The 16256-nt window shown below is 48.8% G+C and overlaps 2 protein-coding genes across 11 annotated transcripts in view; one reads left to right on the plus strand and one right to left on the minus strand.

Moving 5' to 3' along the window:
* Positions 1-16256, minus strand: part of AOPEP (aminopeptidase O (putative)) — a 374597-nt gene that overhangs the window by 166584 nt on the left and 191757 nt on the right. For 5 of the 6 annotated variants that reach the window (XM_030919337.1, XM_030919338.1, XM_030919336.1 and 2 more), the window contains exon 6: positions 1269-1458. The exons of the other annotated variant lie outside the window; for it this stretch is intronic. In XM_030919337.1, coding sequence (XP_030775197.1) covers positions 1269-1458 — 190 coding nt within the window. The remainder of the gene's footprint in view (positions 1-1268; positions 1459-16256) is intronic. 6 annotated transcript variants of the gene reach the window in all.
* Positions 7111-14563, plus strand: LOC115893915. 5 transcript variants are annotated; one of them, XR_004053939.1, is made up of 5 exons: positions 7111-7403; positions 8336-8666; positions 9511-9672; positions 10329-10517; positions 14226-14563. XR_004053939.1 is itself a non-coding variant. In XM_030919342.1 (5 exons), the coding sequence occupies exons 1-4, from the start codon at positions 7333-7335 to the stop codon at positions 10483-10485; spliced, it is 762 nt and encodes a 253-aa protein (XP_030775202.1). In that variant the 5' UTR covers positions 7111-7332; the 3' UTR covers positions 10486-10517; positions 14226-14563. The 5 variants fall into 5 exon arrangements, 3 of the variants coding, with proteins under 3 accessions (XP_030775202.1, XP_030775203.1, XP_030775204.1); XR_004053940.1 differs by lacking the exon at positions 14226-14563 and adding an exon at positions 14179-14200; XM_030919342.1 differs by having other exon boundaries at positions 10288-10517.

The raw sequence follows: 16256 nt of genomic DNA on the forward strand, positions 1-16256 counted from the left end.
GAACAGTATCATGCAGGTATGCACAAACCCGGGAATTTTGGAAAATGCCAAATAGCACAGTGTATAAGGGACAAGGATGACAGGGGAAAAAGAGTGACCCAAATATTAGGAAGTTGAGGCTGGACATGGTGGCTCACGCCTGTAATCCCAGCACTTTGGGAGGCCAAGGTGGGCAGATCACGAGGTCAGGAGTTTGAGACCATCCTGGCCAATATGGTGAAACTCTGTCTCTACCAAAAATACAAAAATTAGCCAGGTGTGGTGGCATGTGCCTGTCATCCCAGCTACTCAGGAGGCTGAGGCAGAAGAATCGCTTGAACCCAGGAGGTGGAGGTTGCAGTGAGCCAAGATCGTGCCACTGCACTCCAGCCTGGGTGACAGAGCAAGACTCTGTCTAAAAAAATAAATAAAATAAAATAAAACAAATAAATTAGGAACTTGAAAGTAAGCACAAGGCAGTTCAGCTGCTTATTATCCTCATTAGAACTGATGGCCAATGCTTTAAGGTAGAGGCTGCAAACTGGGAGCGTGTGCACCAGGTTTGGCTTCTGGGTATGTTTGTCTTGCATGGTATTTTTTAAATTAGTAAACTTCACATAAAAGTCCAGAATTATAAATTACCTTAAAAAGTAATAGTGTAGGTTATATTGAGCCCTCCTCCCTTCACCATGACAACTGGTTAGAGCTGAGTAGCAGCTGTCAGTCTGCCACAGTCCTCACCATTCCCTAATCTATACCACCCCTGCTTCATTCTTCATTCATTACTTGTGAGCAGACATCTGAGATGATTCTGGATTTACGTTTTAACCTCTTTATTTAAAACACACACACACACAATGCACACACACACACAACGCGCACACACGTCACCACAATCAGAACCACAAAGAAGTGCTTGAGTATGCCATAGCATGACCTTTCTTCACATCTCTGCTCAAATATCTCCTTATCAGAACGGCCTTCTCTTACTGCCTTCTAAAAGAGGACCCACTGCCCCTCTCTGGGGCTCATTTCTCTTCACAGAAAGAGATGACCGGCCTCCCACACTTGACCCATTGCTGATCCACTTGTCTACTCTCTCTCCCACCTCTAGATTTCACATCCTGTGGGGAGTGGGGGCTTCCCTCTCTTGTTTATGCAGCCATCTCCCCAGCAAAGTCTGTGCCTAGTGCACAGTAGGCCCTCAGTCCACAGCTGTTGGGTGAGCAAATGACCAGAAACGGAATTTGACTCTGGGGAGTGGGATGCTTAGGGTCACCTTAACCCACCTGCTGTGCTGCAGCCCAAAACACATCCTCCAAGTGAGAGGCAAAGCCTTCGCTCAGCCACTCCTCCGTCCAGTCGCGGGCCCCAAGGGCTAGGCCAAACCAGGCGTGGGCAATTTCATGGCAGAGGCGGGTCCCACAGAGATGGCTCCCTCCTGTCAAGATGCTCTGAGAGAGGAACATGATGTGTGGGCTGTGGAGGATGGGGGAGAAAATGTACAGAGTCTTGTTAGAGCCTGTCCTCCCGGCCATCCCATGGGGCAGCTTTCCTAGCCTGGCGAGCCTGTTATTATCATGTGCATGCTAGATCATGACTGATAGGCTTGTGGCTTAGATGCTTTCAGACATAAATAAAGCGGCAGTTTAGGTTTCTGGCTGCAGTTCAGGTGGCCGTTTCTGCCAAGCAGTTTTCTCCATCATGAAACGGCTATTACCTGTAATAAGTAACCTGCACCAAAGTTTTACACTCAAAAAAAAAAAAAAAAAAAAAAAAAAATTACAAGGCAGTAGAAGCATTTCCTCTGAAATCTGGACTGTAAAAGAAGAGCAGGTGTGACAGTGTGAAGCTTATGCCGTCAGGAGAGAGATCAAAGAAGACCCTTCAGCCAAAAATCTGAGCAGCTTACAGACAAATTGAGAAGTCGCACAGAAGGACAGAAAAAGCCGAGAAGAATGGAGCAAAAAATGTTCCATTCTGCACGGGGGCCGGCTCTGATGTTAACATACCAGCAGCTGCTGGGGATGGCTGAGGGTTCCAGGAGGCCCGAATAAAGGTCGAGCCTATGTAAGGCCAAGCTTTTCCGTCGTATCTGCAAGAGCTTATAGACTCACACGACAGAACAAAATTATGCTGAGAGAGAGAAAGAAGGCAGGGAGTTATCCCACCCAGGTGTGCAAACAGCCCCAGGACTGGCACCAGACAGGGAGATTTAGCTAATCTCATTTTCCATACCTTGTGTTAAAACCCAAAATACCACCATTAAAACTGCATAGATGACATGGGAAAGGGGGAGCTGACGAAAGAGGCCCATCAAATACCTTCCACGCCTCCTCCTTCAGCAATTATCCTTTTTCCAGGACTTGTTTACAGTCTTCCTAATGAAGAATTTGCCCTTAAAAACTCTCTCCTCCTTCAGTTGAACAAAAACAGTTGCGAAACCTTCCAAACTGGGAAACTGTACACACCGGTTCCTCCCTTCAAAAGTCATTTGTTTTCTATCATGTCAGCTCGGCACAAGCCAAGACAGCTCGCAGGTTTTTCTTCCACTCCCACAGCCACCAGTGGAGAAATCCCACCTCGAGTTCCCTCACACAACATCACCCATTCAGCTCAGAGCTCAACTGCAATCATGAGAGTCACGTCTGCCAAAACAGACAGCTTTCATGTGAAGTCGTAACAGGGCAGGCGTGCCAACGAAAAAGCGTCTGCCAGGCGCTCGAAGAGGACACCAGAAACCCCAGAAATGACCAGTGGAGTTGGGGCACTCAGGACAAAGGGGTGCGATGCAACAGGCACCAACAGTATTGCTCAGAGCACTAACCAGGGGGGAAAAAACAAGGAAGGAAGGCAGAAGCTGAGAGACACAGGAACTCAACTCCCCTAACTGAGAAAGTCACCCCGTCGAGAAGACAAACTGTGCAACCTGGCATTCTCAAGTAAATGGCTCTGGCATGTGCAATGCTACAAAGAAAAGCCACAGAAATGTACCAAGTAAATAACATTCCAGACATACTGCTGGCAGCCGTTCACCCTTTGGGCTAAAACAAAACAGAAGTAACTTCAGGCCTTATAAAGAGGCTGGAGGGCAAGCGTGCGTGGGCAGGGTGTGCAGCCGGAGAGACAGACGCGCACGTCCTTCCGGAGGCTGGAGGGCGGACTCCGGTCCGGAAGCTGCTGCGAGCGGACGGCTGCGAAACCGCTCCGAGACTTCCTGGAGAAAAGGCCTCCACTGTCCGGGGACCCGCCTGCTCTTCTGCGCCGGCGCGGACGCCTCGCCGGGCCCGTTTCTGCAGATAGAAAAGTCGGCGCGGGCCTGAAGGCAGGCACAAGAGCAGCCGTGGGGGGGTGGCACTTGCTTCTCCCACCCTCTCATTTTTCCCCTTGAGCAGTCCTTGCTGTCTGCACCAGACTTCCCTGCCCACCCTTCAGTAGAATCTGGAGACGCCACCCGGCCTCAGTGCCTCCTGTGGGCCTTGGGACAGGCCCCAGCGTGGCCGGAATTCCACCTGAACGTCCCCTTTGCCATCCTCAACCCTTTCTTCTGAGTCGGGGGTCAATGCATGTCCCACCGTCCTCCGAGGGAGGCCAAGCCTGAACGTCCCGAACATCCTCCGGCTCAGGAGGATGGGCGCTAACCACAGAAACGAGCGCACTGTCCGTGGAAAACATGACCTTCTCCCTGAAAAGCGAGTTTCAGGCTGGAACCTGAATCGAAAGCCTCCCGGGCCTGTTTGGCCTCTGGGGCTGGGTTTGACTTACTGGATACTCTGGGGTTATTTCCCTATGAAGGAAAAGGCTTCTTTTTAAAAGTAAACCAGACACGTGGAGTGAGGTTTTGACAACCTTTCTTACAGGCTGCTGACAAAATTCTGACATAAAAGGACCAACGGAATATTCTTTCAAGGAGAATTTCCTTCCCTCCCTCGGATCCTAAATGTCTGAATTTCTCATGTTAAGTAGATTTAACCTCTTATCTTTTTTTAGACTGCTTTTTTTTCAACGGTGAGTGAAGAAAAGTAATTTTCTTTAGCTCACTTCAAGGAATAACGTGAAGTATTTCTTTTCCAACAGATAATCTATCTCATGCCCACCCTCGAAATGGACCTGTAGAACACTGCACTCCTACCTCAGCCTCGACTCACCGGCCCAGCCCGGCTCCTCCTCATCCCTGCACCCAGCCCGGCTCCTCCTCATCCCTGCACCCAGCCCGGCTCCTCCTCATCCCTGCCTTCTTGGAACTGTGCTCAGGGTCCGAGCCAGCCTGCCGGTGATCAGTCTTTCCCCGACAAGGTTCACTGGAAAATTGTTTCTTTTTTTTCCCCTGGAAGAGTCGGTGTCAAATGCCTCTACAAATGGCAGACTGTCGATTCATCACCATTACAGAGAATGGAAGATAATCACTTCAATGACATCTTCATCCTAAAAACGTTTCTTTCATGGTTTTTTGTTGTTGTTTTTTTTTTTTAAATCACAGAGTGTACTATTTTTCCCAAATAAGAGATGGGAAGGAAAGTGGTATTTCAAATCTCAAAAAGCACAAGCCCTCTCGCTTCTGTTCCCCACCATAAATTCTTCTTGGCTCCAAGTGGTGGAGGAGAAGGAGGTGGCAGGAGGAGTGGCTTGCAGCCACACTTCCACGTCGTCACTCTTCCCCAGGAGACCACCTCTGGGGCCGCCTCCGCCACAGAGGCCAAGTGTATTGCACGTCTGCCGCCTTGCCCCTCGAGATTAAAAATATCATGTCTGGTCTGAAAACACTTTCTCAAGGCTGTTCCTGAACACTACCTACCCACCCAGATTAGAAGGCTGCATCTGTTAATCTAAAACATGTTTCTAGCAGAGGAGGAAGGAGTGCCTTCATTACTCCCAGGAGCTGCTCCCATCCTTCGGGAGGAATTCAATTTGGAGCGGAAATGGAGAATTTCATCAGATCTTAAGTAGGAGCTGGTGTTTGATTTATTTGTGCTTTCTCCGTGGAGCCCTGACCAGCATGGCCCATCTTGCTGTGGATGGAACAACCCAGCACTCAGCGGCCCCGCGAGATGCTGCTGCCACAGCAGGTTCCAGCAGGCTGCAGGGGTGGAAGGAACCCAGAGGACAGGCAATTGCTTGCTGTTAAGAACAAGAAGAGGCTGGGCGCGGTGGCTCAAGCCTGTAATCCCAGCACTTTGGGAGGCCGAGACGGGCGGATCACGAGGTCAGGAGATCGAGACCATCCTGGCTAACACGGTGAAACCCCATCTCTACTAAAAATGAAAAAACTAGCCGGGCGAGGTGGCGGCGCCTGTAGTCCCAGCTACTCCGGAGGCTGAGGCAGGAGAATGGCGTGAACCTGGGAGGCAGAGCTTGCAGTGAGCAGAGATCCAGCCACTGCACTCCAGCCCGGGCGACAGAGCAAGACTCCGTCAAAAAAAAAAAAAAAAAAGAACAAGAAGAGCCCCCAGGTCACCCCTCCCATTTTACAGGAGCAGATCCCAATTCCCCTCATAGACAGCAAGTTTACATTTTTGTTTTGAGACGGAGTTTCGCTCCTGTTGCCCAGGCTGGAGTGCAATGGCGCGGTCTGGGCTCACCACAACCTCAGCCACCCAGGTTCAAGCGATTCTGCTGCCTCAGAGTAGCTGGGATTACAGGCATGAGCCACCATGCGCGGCTAATTTTGTATTTTTAGTAGAGGCAGGGTTTCTCCACATTGGTCAGGCTGGTCTCAAACTCCCTACCTCAGGTGATCTGCCCGCCTCAGCCTCCCAAAGTGCTGGGGTTACAGGCATGAGCCACTGCACCCGGCCGCAAGTTTACTTTTCACACAGATCCTCGGGAGGCATCATGCAGACTTACATTTATCAAGCTGGTACTTCTCATGGACTCGACGCTTTTCACAATTTCAACATGTGCAGGCCAATATCTCATGATAGAGATGAAAGAAGACCCGAGAGAGGGGGGAACCAGGCTTCTAGCCCTCTCAAGTCCAGCGGGATAGTTCTAAGGGTCTTATAATCACAAGCAGCAGCTTCTGCTTGTGTGACTTCATTACTTGCTAATTTAAACTGGACAACTGAAATGTAGACTCGTAGTAGCCTGGGCCCATCTGAAAGGGAGACAAACGGCCTCTCCGCCCCTCTGAGGTTCCTAGCCTGTCTCCTCTTTCCTTCATCAGGTGTGTGAAGTGATGTGTGTCAACACTCTCACCTATGCGTTGACAAGCCCAACAACACTCAGCCCCTGCCCCTATTTCTAAACGCAATCCCTTAGTCCCTCTCTCCTGGATGCAGCCTAATGTAGGAGATGCTTCTGCAGTCCTGAAGCCAAAGTTGGGGGGTGGCCCAGACAGTTTGGCGGGACCCTCCTTCCCACTGGCCCTGAGACTGCGTGGGAGGGAATCCGCGTCTTCCGCTTTCCTCATCTGGCACCCACCCGACTGCAGTGTGTAATCTTTAAACAGGAGGCTGAGGAGATAGCAAACTTGCTACGTCTGATCAGTGTGTAAGGGGATCTGGGTTTGAAAGAAAGGCTTAAGGTTAGTAGAAGTGTTTTCTAAAACATTCTGAAAAACTTTGGGAGGCCGAGGTGGGCGGATCACAAGGTCAGGAGTTCGAGACCAGCCTGGCCAACATAGGCGAAACCCTATCTACACTAAAAATATAAACAATTAGCCAGGTGTGGTGGTGGGTGCCTGTAATCCCAGCTACTAGGTGGCTGAAGCAGGAGAATGGCTTGAACCTGGGAGGCGGAGGTTACAGGGAGCCGAGGCTGCACCACTGCACTCCAGCCCACGCGACGGTGCGAGACGCCGACTCGACAGCAACAAAAAATTAAAATTAAAAACAATTTTTAAAAATCTGGAAAAAAAATAGCAAAACATCCACTCATTTGCCTAAATGAATTTTGACTCGAATGTGACTACGGAAGAGAGACTGAGGAAAGCCCCAGGCCACATTCCTTATTCCTGTACCCAAACATCTTCTCCTTCTAAAGACTCACTGCTCAGTGTCTGTGGCGTGCCAGGCACCGCATTTTATACATGCCATCTCACTGCTCTACCCACAACCTCAGGATGGTGCTATTATTTGATTTTATGATCTCATTTTATACATGAGGAAAGTGGGGTGCAGAGAGGGAGACTGACTAGCCCAAGGTCACACAGCTGGCAAGCAACAGAGCCAAGACTGGAGCTCAAGCCTGGACTCTAAACACAGTCCGGACTCTAAAGCCTCACTCTGACCCACTCTGCCCAGTGTCGCTGGGTTTAGACCTGTGGCCTCTGGACTCCCGTCCCTCTGTGCCAGCTCAAGCCCACGGGCTTCACAATCATTACTCTCCCAGGAGCTCTGTCTTCAGGAGGCACCAATGGGAAGCTATCAACCACGTCCTGAGACCTCTGTTCCCTCAATCTACGTCACAGCCAGAACTGGCCCAAGGTGAGCAGGCCTCTTCCTAGTGAGAGGAAGGTAGGAAATAGGGGTACAGAGGCCATGGGGGGCATCACTACTCCACTGCTGATGCCCCCGAAGAGCAGTGCCTACTTCCTCATAACCCTGTTCTACACTGGGAGTCCCCAGTGGGTCACAGGGACATGTGTTAGACAAGCCCTTACAAAGGTACTTAGGTCTGTCCCCAGGAGGGTGACACACGAGTCTACCTCTCCCTGGTTCCCCACCTGTCATCTGTTTTCGCTAAAGCCTTGTATTCTTTTCAAGTAGAGATGGTTTAAAGCAGATCACAAACTCAAAGGGCTACAGGAGGCAAGAAGATAACAAAATTCGGGCCGTAGAGAATGAGATGGGGAAACACAAAAAGACAGGGAAGTAGACAAGGAGAAAAGCAGAGAAAGGAGCTGGGGAGCAGATAAGGGAAATAAAGATGGAGCTGAATGAAGCAGATAGAAAGATGAGGGAAGAAAACAAGATGAAGGAAGCGCATTACAAAACAGGCCGACAGGCTGAGGGAAGCAGACGCAGGTAACAAAAGGAGGGAGACAGAGAAAGCAGGAGGGACACAGAAGACAAGCTGGGGAGGCAGCTAACAAGATGGAGAGAGAAACTGCGGTAGAGACGTGGCAGTGATACTACAGGGAGGTGGGCACCGACGTCAGGGAAGCAAACAGCGACGCCGAGGCCAGGAGCTCCAGCTTTATGATCTGGTTTAACTTCTAAGTGCTCTCAGAGGAGCCTCACGGTTTCACGTCACATGGAGATGTAAATGAGGGATACCTGGATCCTAGCAAGGTTCAAGGTGGGAGCTCATGGGGGCCAGGGAAAGGCTCCAAAGCAGAGCACAGATGACAATGGGGAGGAGAGAGGCATCAGCTTCCCCACCTGCTTTAGCGTTAGCCGTGGCCTGTTGCTAGCAGGAAAAGCAGCACGGCAACAACAAAACATGGAGACCGCTTTGACTCCAGGAAACACAGAGACCACCTCTGGCTCGGGGGCAGCTCTGCAGACCATGTGGAAGGCTCGGCTGCCGCCCAGCAGGGCAGCGGATACATCACCTCTGACCCCGGGCAGCACATCCAGAGAGAACAGAGAACGCGGTGGAGACCTCGGCCCCGCACACGGAACCAGGCACCTGCCTTGGCTGCTCTGCCTCAGCCTGGGGGTGCGGGTGGGGGCCGGTTCTGCTGGTTATGGTCATCAAAAAAGCTGCACGTGAAAGTCTCAGGTTTCAAAGCTAAAGAATCAGAGGTAGGAACAGTATTTTACTGAGTTTTTCAACTACATTTGGACTCCTTTCCCTCTCTGAATCTGACAGTACATGTTCTGCCTTAAACGTTCCAGAATCTCATAGATGAGAACAAAAAATTTGTTTTTGAACAAATTTTGAACATTCTATTCATTTAGTTACACATTTTGGAGACTATAGATTTTGGTTATCAGGGGACACACCCATACCCACACAAAATGAACAAATATTTATTGTAACCAAACATGTCTTTTTTTATTTTTCTTTGAGACGGAGTCTTGCTGTGTTGCCCAGGCTGGAGTGCACTGGCGCTCACTGCAAGCTCTGCCTCCCGGGTTCATGCCATTCTCCTGCCTCAGCCTCCTAAGTAGCTGGGACTACAGGCGCCCGCCACCATGCCCAGCTAATTTTTGTATTTTTAGTAGAGACGGGGGTTTTACCATGTTGCCCACGCTGGTTTTGATCTCCTGACCTCGTGATCTGCCTGCCTCGGCCTCCCAAAGTGCTGGGATTACAGGCGTGAGCCTGGCCCTGAACATGTCTTTTGAATCATCTATAAATGACTTATGAATGAAAGCTGTGTATTTTCTGCAGGATCTGGGGAACTCTTCTGGTAAGTAAGTAATTAAAGTGAGTAACCAATTAAACCATGTCGGCAGCCTCATTGGAGCGCGCAGATGACAAAATGTGATTCCACTCCCTCACCTCCCCACGGCCCCCACCTCCGTCCTCCCCAATCAGGGCGATGATGTTTGTTCCCATAAAAAGAGCTAATAAAATTAGCCTCCACTGTGATACAGGGAAAATCTTTATTTAATAAAATAATGTGTTTTGCTCCATTCCCAGAATAGCAATAAAATGGCACAACTGAGAGCCGTAATAGCTCATCCTGGTGGTTTTCACGGCAAGCACAAGTCTGTCACGTGTGGTGGTGTGGAGGCCTGGAGGGCTGCTTTATGGAGGGACGCGCTGGGGCAGCTTGCAGCCATTCTCGGCAAGGACAATTTGGTGAGTGCTTTCCTTTTAAATACACTCTTTGGGTCCACAAATCAAATCCTCCCATGTTCCTTGTCTGGAAAAAGTTGCGGGGATTTCCCAAAATGTACTGAGAATTTAATTGCTGAGGAAGGCATTCATTGTTTCCCCAACTGATAGCAAGAATCCAAGACCCAGTCAGGCCCGCTGCGAATCTGAAAACCCAAGACAAGGTCAGGAAGCTGCTGACTTGCCCTGCTGGGCTGGTGAAAGCAGAAATGGAGAAGCAAGGCTGGTCTGTCCAACAAGAGGCCTGAGCACCACAGAGGCACTGCTGGCTGACAGAGTTCAGGCAGCAGGACGTCGGGGTGGAGGCAAGTGTGGGTTCCCTGCCAGACCTCCACACTGTCAACTAGATTTCAAAGCAAGGGTAATTCTGGGTAGGAACAAGCAACAGAGTGGCCTTGAGGAGTAGCACATTAGAATCAATTCTGCTAAATCAAAGATCCAGGAAAAAAGAATTGAAGGAAGATGAGTTCTCGTATTCCCTCGCGGCTGGGTGGTGGCAGCAGTGGTGATGATTAGAGAAGAAAAGAAAAGAAAAATAAAATGATGATACTAAACACATATATTGTTTATTTCTCCCAGGAAAAGTTGTATTTTATGTTCGCTAACTCATTCAATTCCAGCAACCACCCCACGAGGAAGAAATTACTATCGTGCCTATTTTACATGGAAGTAAACCGAGCCACGCAGAAATTATGTCACTTGCCTAAAATCCCAGGGTCAGTACGTGTCAAAGCAGATTCAAACACAAGCAGCCTGGCTCATACACATTTTGCTTGATCAACACCAGCGTGTATCAGAAGCACCTGGAGGTAGGTCTGCTAGATAAGAAAACAGCACATGCAGTCAAATCTGAATTTCAGATAAACAACGAATAATTTTTTTGGTGTATGTTCCATGAAATATGTGCTAAAAACTGGCAGCCCCACCTGAAAGGCTTGTTAAAACAGAGCTCTGGGCCTCATCCCAAGAGAGTTTGTGTCAGTAGGCCCGGGTGGGGCCCAGGAACCTGTCTTTCTGTGAAGTTCCCGGGCAATGCTAATAGTGACCGGTCCAGAGACCACAACTCTGAGAGCTGCTGAACTGCGCTGTGGTGGCTGCACAGCATCAGCTTAAATAGCAAAAACTCACTGCCAAAGTTCATAAATGGGAAGATTTACAAACTTCCCATTTATAAAGACTGATAGGAATCTCAGCTATGGGAGATAGCTGGGATTGGTCTCTGCTAGTTGTAAGGTAGCACGGGAAAGATGCTTCTTGGTGTTTTCTGACTCTACAGTGGAGGGTGGACAAGGAACCGGGTCTCACACGGTCAGCCATGGCACCCTAGTGTCGCCCCCTTTCTCATTTCTCAGAAATCCAGATTTTCAAATTACATTAAAAATTCGGAAGATGTGGCCACACTAGGCCCAGGTCTTTTTTAGAAGTGGACATGTATTTATTCTGTTCACACACACACACACGTCTAACGCCAAAGGGCAATATTTTATCATTTCCTAAGAACAATAATAAGCAGTACAGAGCATTTCAAAGATAAGAATTTATCAGGTCCCTGTTATGATTCATCCTGGTGAAATCGGAGAAGCAGGCAAAAAACGCTTGGGAGTCCCTCATCACAGGCCTGCATTCTTATGTAGTAACTGCAGCTGAATCGGAGCTGGTCCTTTCACACACGGCTTGGGCTCTCCGGTTTGCTGTGGTCCCAACTTCTCCCTCCTGTCTCCCTGCCACTGGCTGAGCCTCCTTGTCATTTATAATCATGGTGTGGTTCTTTCCTTCTTATCACAGGATAAAAAGTGAAATATTTCTTATATCCATGTCTCCATCAAAAGTAGACCAAGTGTTTCTCAGAGGATGCTCTACCCAACCCATTCACTAATTTATATTGCTGCCTGGCTCCCTATAAGCATTAGGATTTAACCTGTTTTGTTTAGTTTTTTCTTATGAGAAATTCCTGTTTATGGCTAGAAAATGATTTAGCAAACCCTTCATGCAAAAGGCAAAGACACAAACTTCTGCCTAGCTCAGGTCAATCAGACAAATTCCATATTACTAAGGGTGAAATTAATTGGGTTTATTTCTGTATTTTTGAAATCCAAACACAGTTTCAATTATTACTAGCCACTAATGGCTTATAATGAAGGCAGAGCTTGTTAACTAAGCAAACAACTGGCATGTTTGTTTAAAGTGTAAATAGAAGGAAAATTCATGAATTAAACGAATGAATTCGCTAATTGTTCTCCCTTGGCTGTAAGGGGGCATTCAGCTGCCACAATATATATCACCACCTTTGTTAAACAGATTCGTCTGCTCCAGTTATCTTTATCCGGTCAGAGACCGTCTTAGTGGTAGCTTACAAAGTAAACGTCTCTCTTAATTTTTCAAAGTACTCATCTGTATCAATAAATACCACTAAGTATAAGGGATCACCTGGCTATTGGGGATTCTTAAATAATTGAGCTTTTAAGAATAATAGCATATTTCCTAATCTCAAATTATGACTCCATGGATAGACCAACACAGCACGCTTGTTGAGATAAGGAGACAATATGCCTCGAATTTCCCAGGGTGGTCCTGGAAAATATGTGACAGATGGTGGTTCTCAGAGGTACTCAACTTAACAGCATGTCCCTCTGAAAGGTAATAAACCTCACCAGAAACAAAAATAAACAAATAAAAGGCTCTCCAAAGTCTCCTGATTTTAACTAACCTTTTCATTTAAAATTATGAGCCTTCTATTTCTTCTCGCCTAACGGAATGCATCAGGTTTACTGGATATCTATAGCTCAATCCCATTTCTCCGGATGGTTCCCTTGACTCATCATTCCTTGCATGTGTTCACCGTGGTGAAAGTGTGGGCAAGGGTCCCAGGAATTCCTTTCATTCTCAAGAATTCTGCCTGCCCGTGTCCCCATTCCTAGGTGGTTACCTTTTTGTGATCTGAAAGGCACCTCGGCCTGTTTGGAATGTATTCAGCTGCAAGTAACAGAAAATACAATGAACACTGGCACACACTGGAGAGGTTTTTCCTTTCTTGAAACAAGACCTCTGGAGTGACAAGACCTTGCTGGGGCTGGTGCAGTGACTGGCAGTGCAGTGGGAGCTGGAGGACTTGCTCTACTCCCACTCCCCATCCTTCCTGTGTACACTTCTTTCCTCGTGCTTGCAGGTTGGCCACTACAACACATGCACCATGTTCGTGTTTAACATGACAGAAATGCGCTGTGCCAGCAACAACGATCCCTTTTATCAGGAAAGCAACTTCTCCCAGGGAGCCCACAGCTGAGATTCCTACGCTTTAGTCTCTGCTAGCTATCCTGCTAGTTATTCCTACTCTTTAGTCTCTGTAAGGCAGCACGGGAAAGATGCTTTTTGGTGTTTTCTGACTCTACAGTGGAAGATGGACAAGGAATTGGGTCTCACACGGTCAGCCATGGCCCCTTAGTGTAGCCCTCTTTCTCATAAATAGTAGAAAGTCATCGCTCAGGTCATCTTTTAGAACACAAACACTTTAGGAAGAGATAATGCACTCAACTCACACTGAAGTGTTAGTAACATATCACATTCCCTCTTTCCAGGCAGGGGACATTCTGAGCATGGGGGTCGGGGGCTGGGCAAGTCAGAGTACCTCAGAGACACTGGCTACCTAGTACCCAACTTAACCGCACGCTGGCTGGCATCTGCACTTTCATTCTACCTTCATACCCTCACCGATGACCAAACACCTAACAAAGCCAGTAGCAGTACTATTTATCCTGCTGGTTTTTAAGAACTTGGTCTTTGGGGACAGAGCTGGGGGTCACCTCCTGGCTCTCCCTCTTACCAGCAGCATCAGTGCATTGGTTTCCTAGGGCAGCTGTAACAGACGACCACAAGCACGGTGGCCTGAAAACACAAATTTATTATTTTACAGTTCGTCAGGTCGGAAGTCGGACCAGGTCTCACTGGGCTGAAATCGATGCTGCTGGAAGTCTTTGTGTGTGTGGTTGGCTGGAAGAGGCGCGGGGGTCCTCTGGGGTGCTGGTCATGTGTGTTTCTTGGTCAGGGTGCTAGTGACAGGGATGCCTACGGTTTGCATCCAACAAGCTGTATGCTAAGATGTATACTTTTCTGCATGTATTACACCGCAATGAAAAGCTAAAAACAGACAAATACCCTGGGAGGTCCATATTTTCCATGGAGCAACTAAGGCAAAGATGAAGTCAGAGCTCTGTCAGTAGGTACAGAACTGAGACCAAGGTCTCGGCAGCCCAGCTCCTAGTCTTTTGAGTTTAATGTATTTGAGGCCAATTTCCAACATTAATTATGCATACATATTTAAAATCTCTTGAGAAAAGCTTTTTTAAAAAAGTTTCTTTTGCCACAGAGTCACATTTCTATTGCACGTGAAAGGTACCTTGTGGCCTTCAGACACACCTGTGAAAACAGAACCGGATCCTGTCATATAGCCCTGTCTGCTTCGTTTTTTTTCAGACGCTGTGAAAAACATGCCACAATAATAAACCCCTTTTCCATCCTAGCCAGCTGGAAAGTTACGTGATGCTTGAAGTGACATCATTCAGCTACGACACCAAGCCAGTGGCTGCTCTGAGAAATCTGGGTTAGACGGTGACAGCATGGATGTGAATGCCACTAGGCAATGGATCCCACCCTTTTCATTAGCAAACGGCTTTATCACCATGACATTTAATAAATGAAACCGTGACAGCTACGTTGTCTGAGGCCATTGATCACCCAACATCTCTTATCTCCAAAAGGAAGCCCACTGGCCAGAGGTGTCCTGTTTCAAAGCAGGGAAGACAAGAATGGGGGTAGAGGAGAGCTCATTTGAAACCTCTAGTTCCAAAGGCAAAGACCAGGGGCCAGGGCCAAGGCACTGGGGTCTCCCAGGGGATAGATAGTCTTCCCTCTGTCTCTATCAATTGTTTCTAAAGTGAGCTCATGTAGCAGTGTGATAATACCTTAAGTAGTAATGACTGTAGTATCTACAATAATACTCTTTGCTATAGACACGAATACTGTGTTATATACCCTAGGTAAAACCCCAGGATGCTTATCAGGTAAACATGACATCACAAGGAGGCCAACATTCCTCCACCTTTTTGACCTTTAGGTTGAACTATATAAAATGCAATACGTGACCCTTTCCAACTTCAAAACATGGGCAATTTCATATAGCTCATCCTAATAGACTGCCCCTCCCGCAAGATCCTTCCCTGCAGATGTGTTAGGAACTGCCACAAGATCTAGGGAAATGTCCACACTTCTCAAGCGACAGAGTTGGAAACACTGCTGCATCTCATCATGTAAAAGTGCAGAGAATGGCCCTGGGGCCAAAGACGGTCAGCTGTCCTCCGAAAGAGCTGGACCCTAGACCAGTGAGCCCTCTGTCCTTCGCCCGCTCAGTGTGAAGCCAGGTGCATTCGGTTAAAAGCACATCCTCAAGTCAACAGCAAGAGCAGAGGCATGCCCACAGCAGGGAGACTGCAGTAGCATCAGGTCCTACCCTTGAGGGAGCCCAAGAAGGTCTGCGGCTGATGTGCTGCGTGCTACAAGGCTGCCCCAGACCCTGCCCGAGACCCAGCCCTGGCTCGGAAGCCAGAGGGCAAGGAAGCTGGGGTCCTACCCGGGTAGCAGGGTTCAGATGACCAGTCTGCCACAGGTGCCGGATGCTTCTGCACCCGAGTGCAGGGCCTGCTTCAGAGCCTCTCTCCTCAGGTGAAGAGGCATGGTCCACGCTGTTCACAGTCTGCCAGAGAGGGCTCTGGGAAGGAGCACCGGCTGCTTCTGATGCAGGACTAGCGGCGCGGAGGAAAGGTGAGAATGTACAGAGGGCTGCCCAGGAGAAAACTAGTTCAGGGGAAGAAGCGTCCATCTGGGCAGCGATCCGATTGCAAAGCCTGCACAGGTCTGGCTCACCGCAGTTCTGCCGCAACTGAAACGGGGGAGACAGTCTGGGGAGGACAGATGTGCTCCTGCTAGCTTGGGAAGGAGTGGGGCTGGAGTGGGGCTGGTTCTGGATCCCCAGAAAACTTGATACAGAAGGGCTCTGAGAGGCCCTACCCCTCCCATTCTCAGATGAGAAAGCAGGACCCGGCGAGCTGCAGCCTTCATCCCACGGGGTGGGAGCAGATGTGTGCCATGGCGGACTCAGCCCTGAGTCTGCAAGGTATTTCCGTCAAAACCCTTTTACAAAGGCCGGGTCACCTCAGAACCAGCAGACACCCCTTGGCTGAAAGTGGTGACTCACCCTGAGCTAGAGGCTTGTGGGGATCTAGGGCAGACGTCAGCGTGTGCCACCCTGCGCAGTCACACACAGGCTTCGGAGATGGATGCCACTCCTGCCACAGCAGCTGACTGTGGCGCCTTCTTTCTGGGAACACTTGGCCTTTACTTCTGCTGACAAATGGCTACCCGTAAGCTTCAGCCTCATCCTTCCTTTTGTTTATTTTGGTGGTTGGCTGACCACTTTCATGTGAGAGGAAAATAACCACAAACAAAGAAAAGAAAACACTTCATACTATTTTCCAAGTATAAAAGCTGTCATCTGT

The sequence above is a fragment of the Rhinopithecus roxellana genome, chromosome 16 (genome assembly GCF_007565055.1).
Source record: "Rhinopithecus roxellana isolate Shanxi Qingling chromosome 16, ASM756505v1, whole genome shotgun sequence".
Lineage (NCBI taxonomy): Eukaryota > Metazoa > Chordata > Mammalia > Primates > Cercopithecidae > Rhinopithecus > Rhinopithecus roxellana.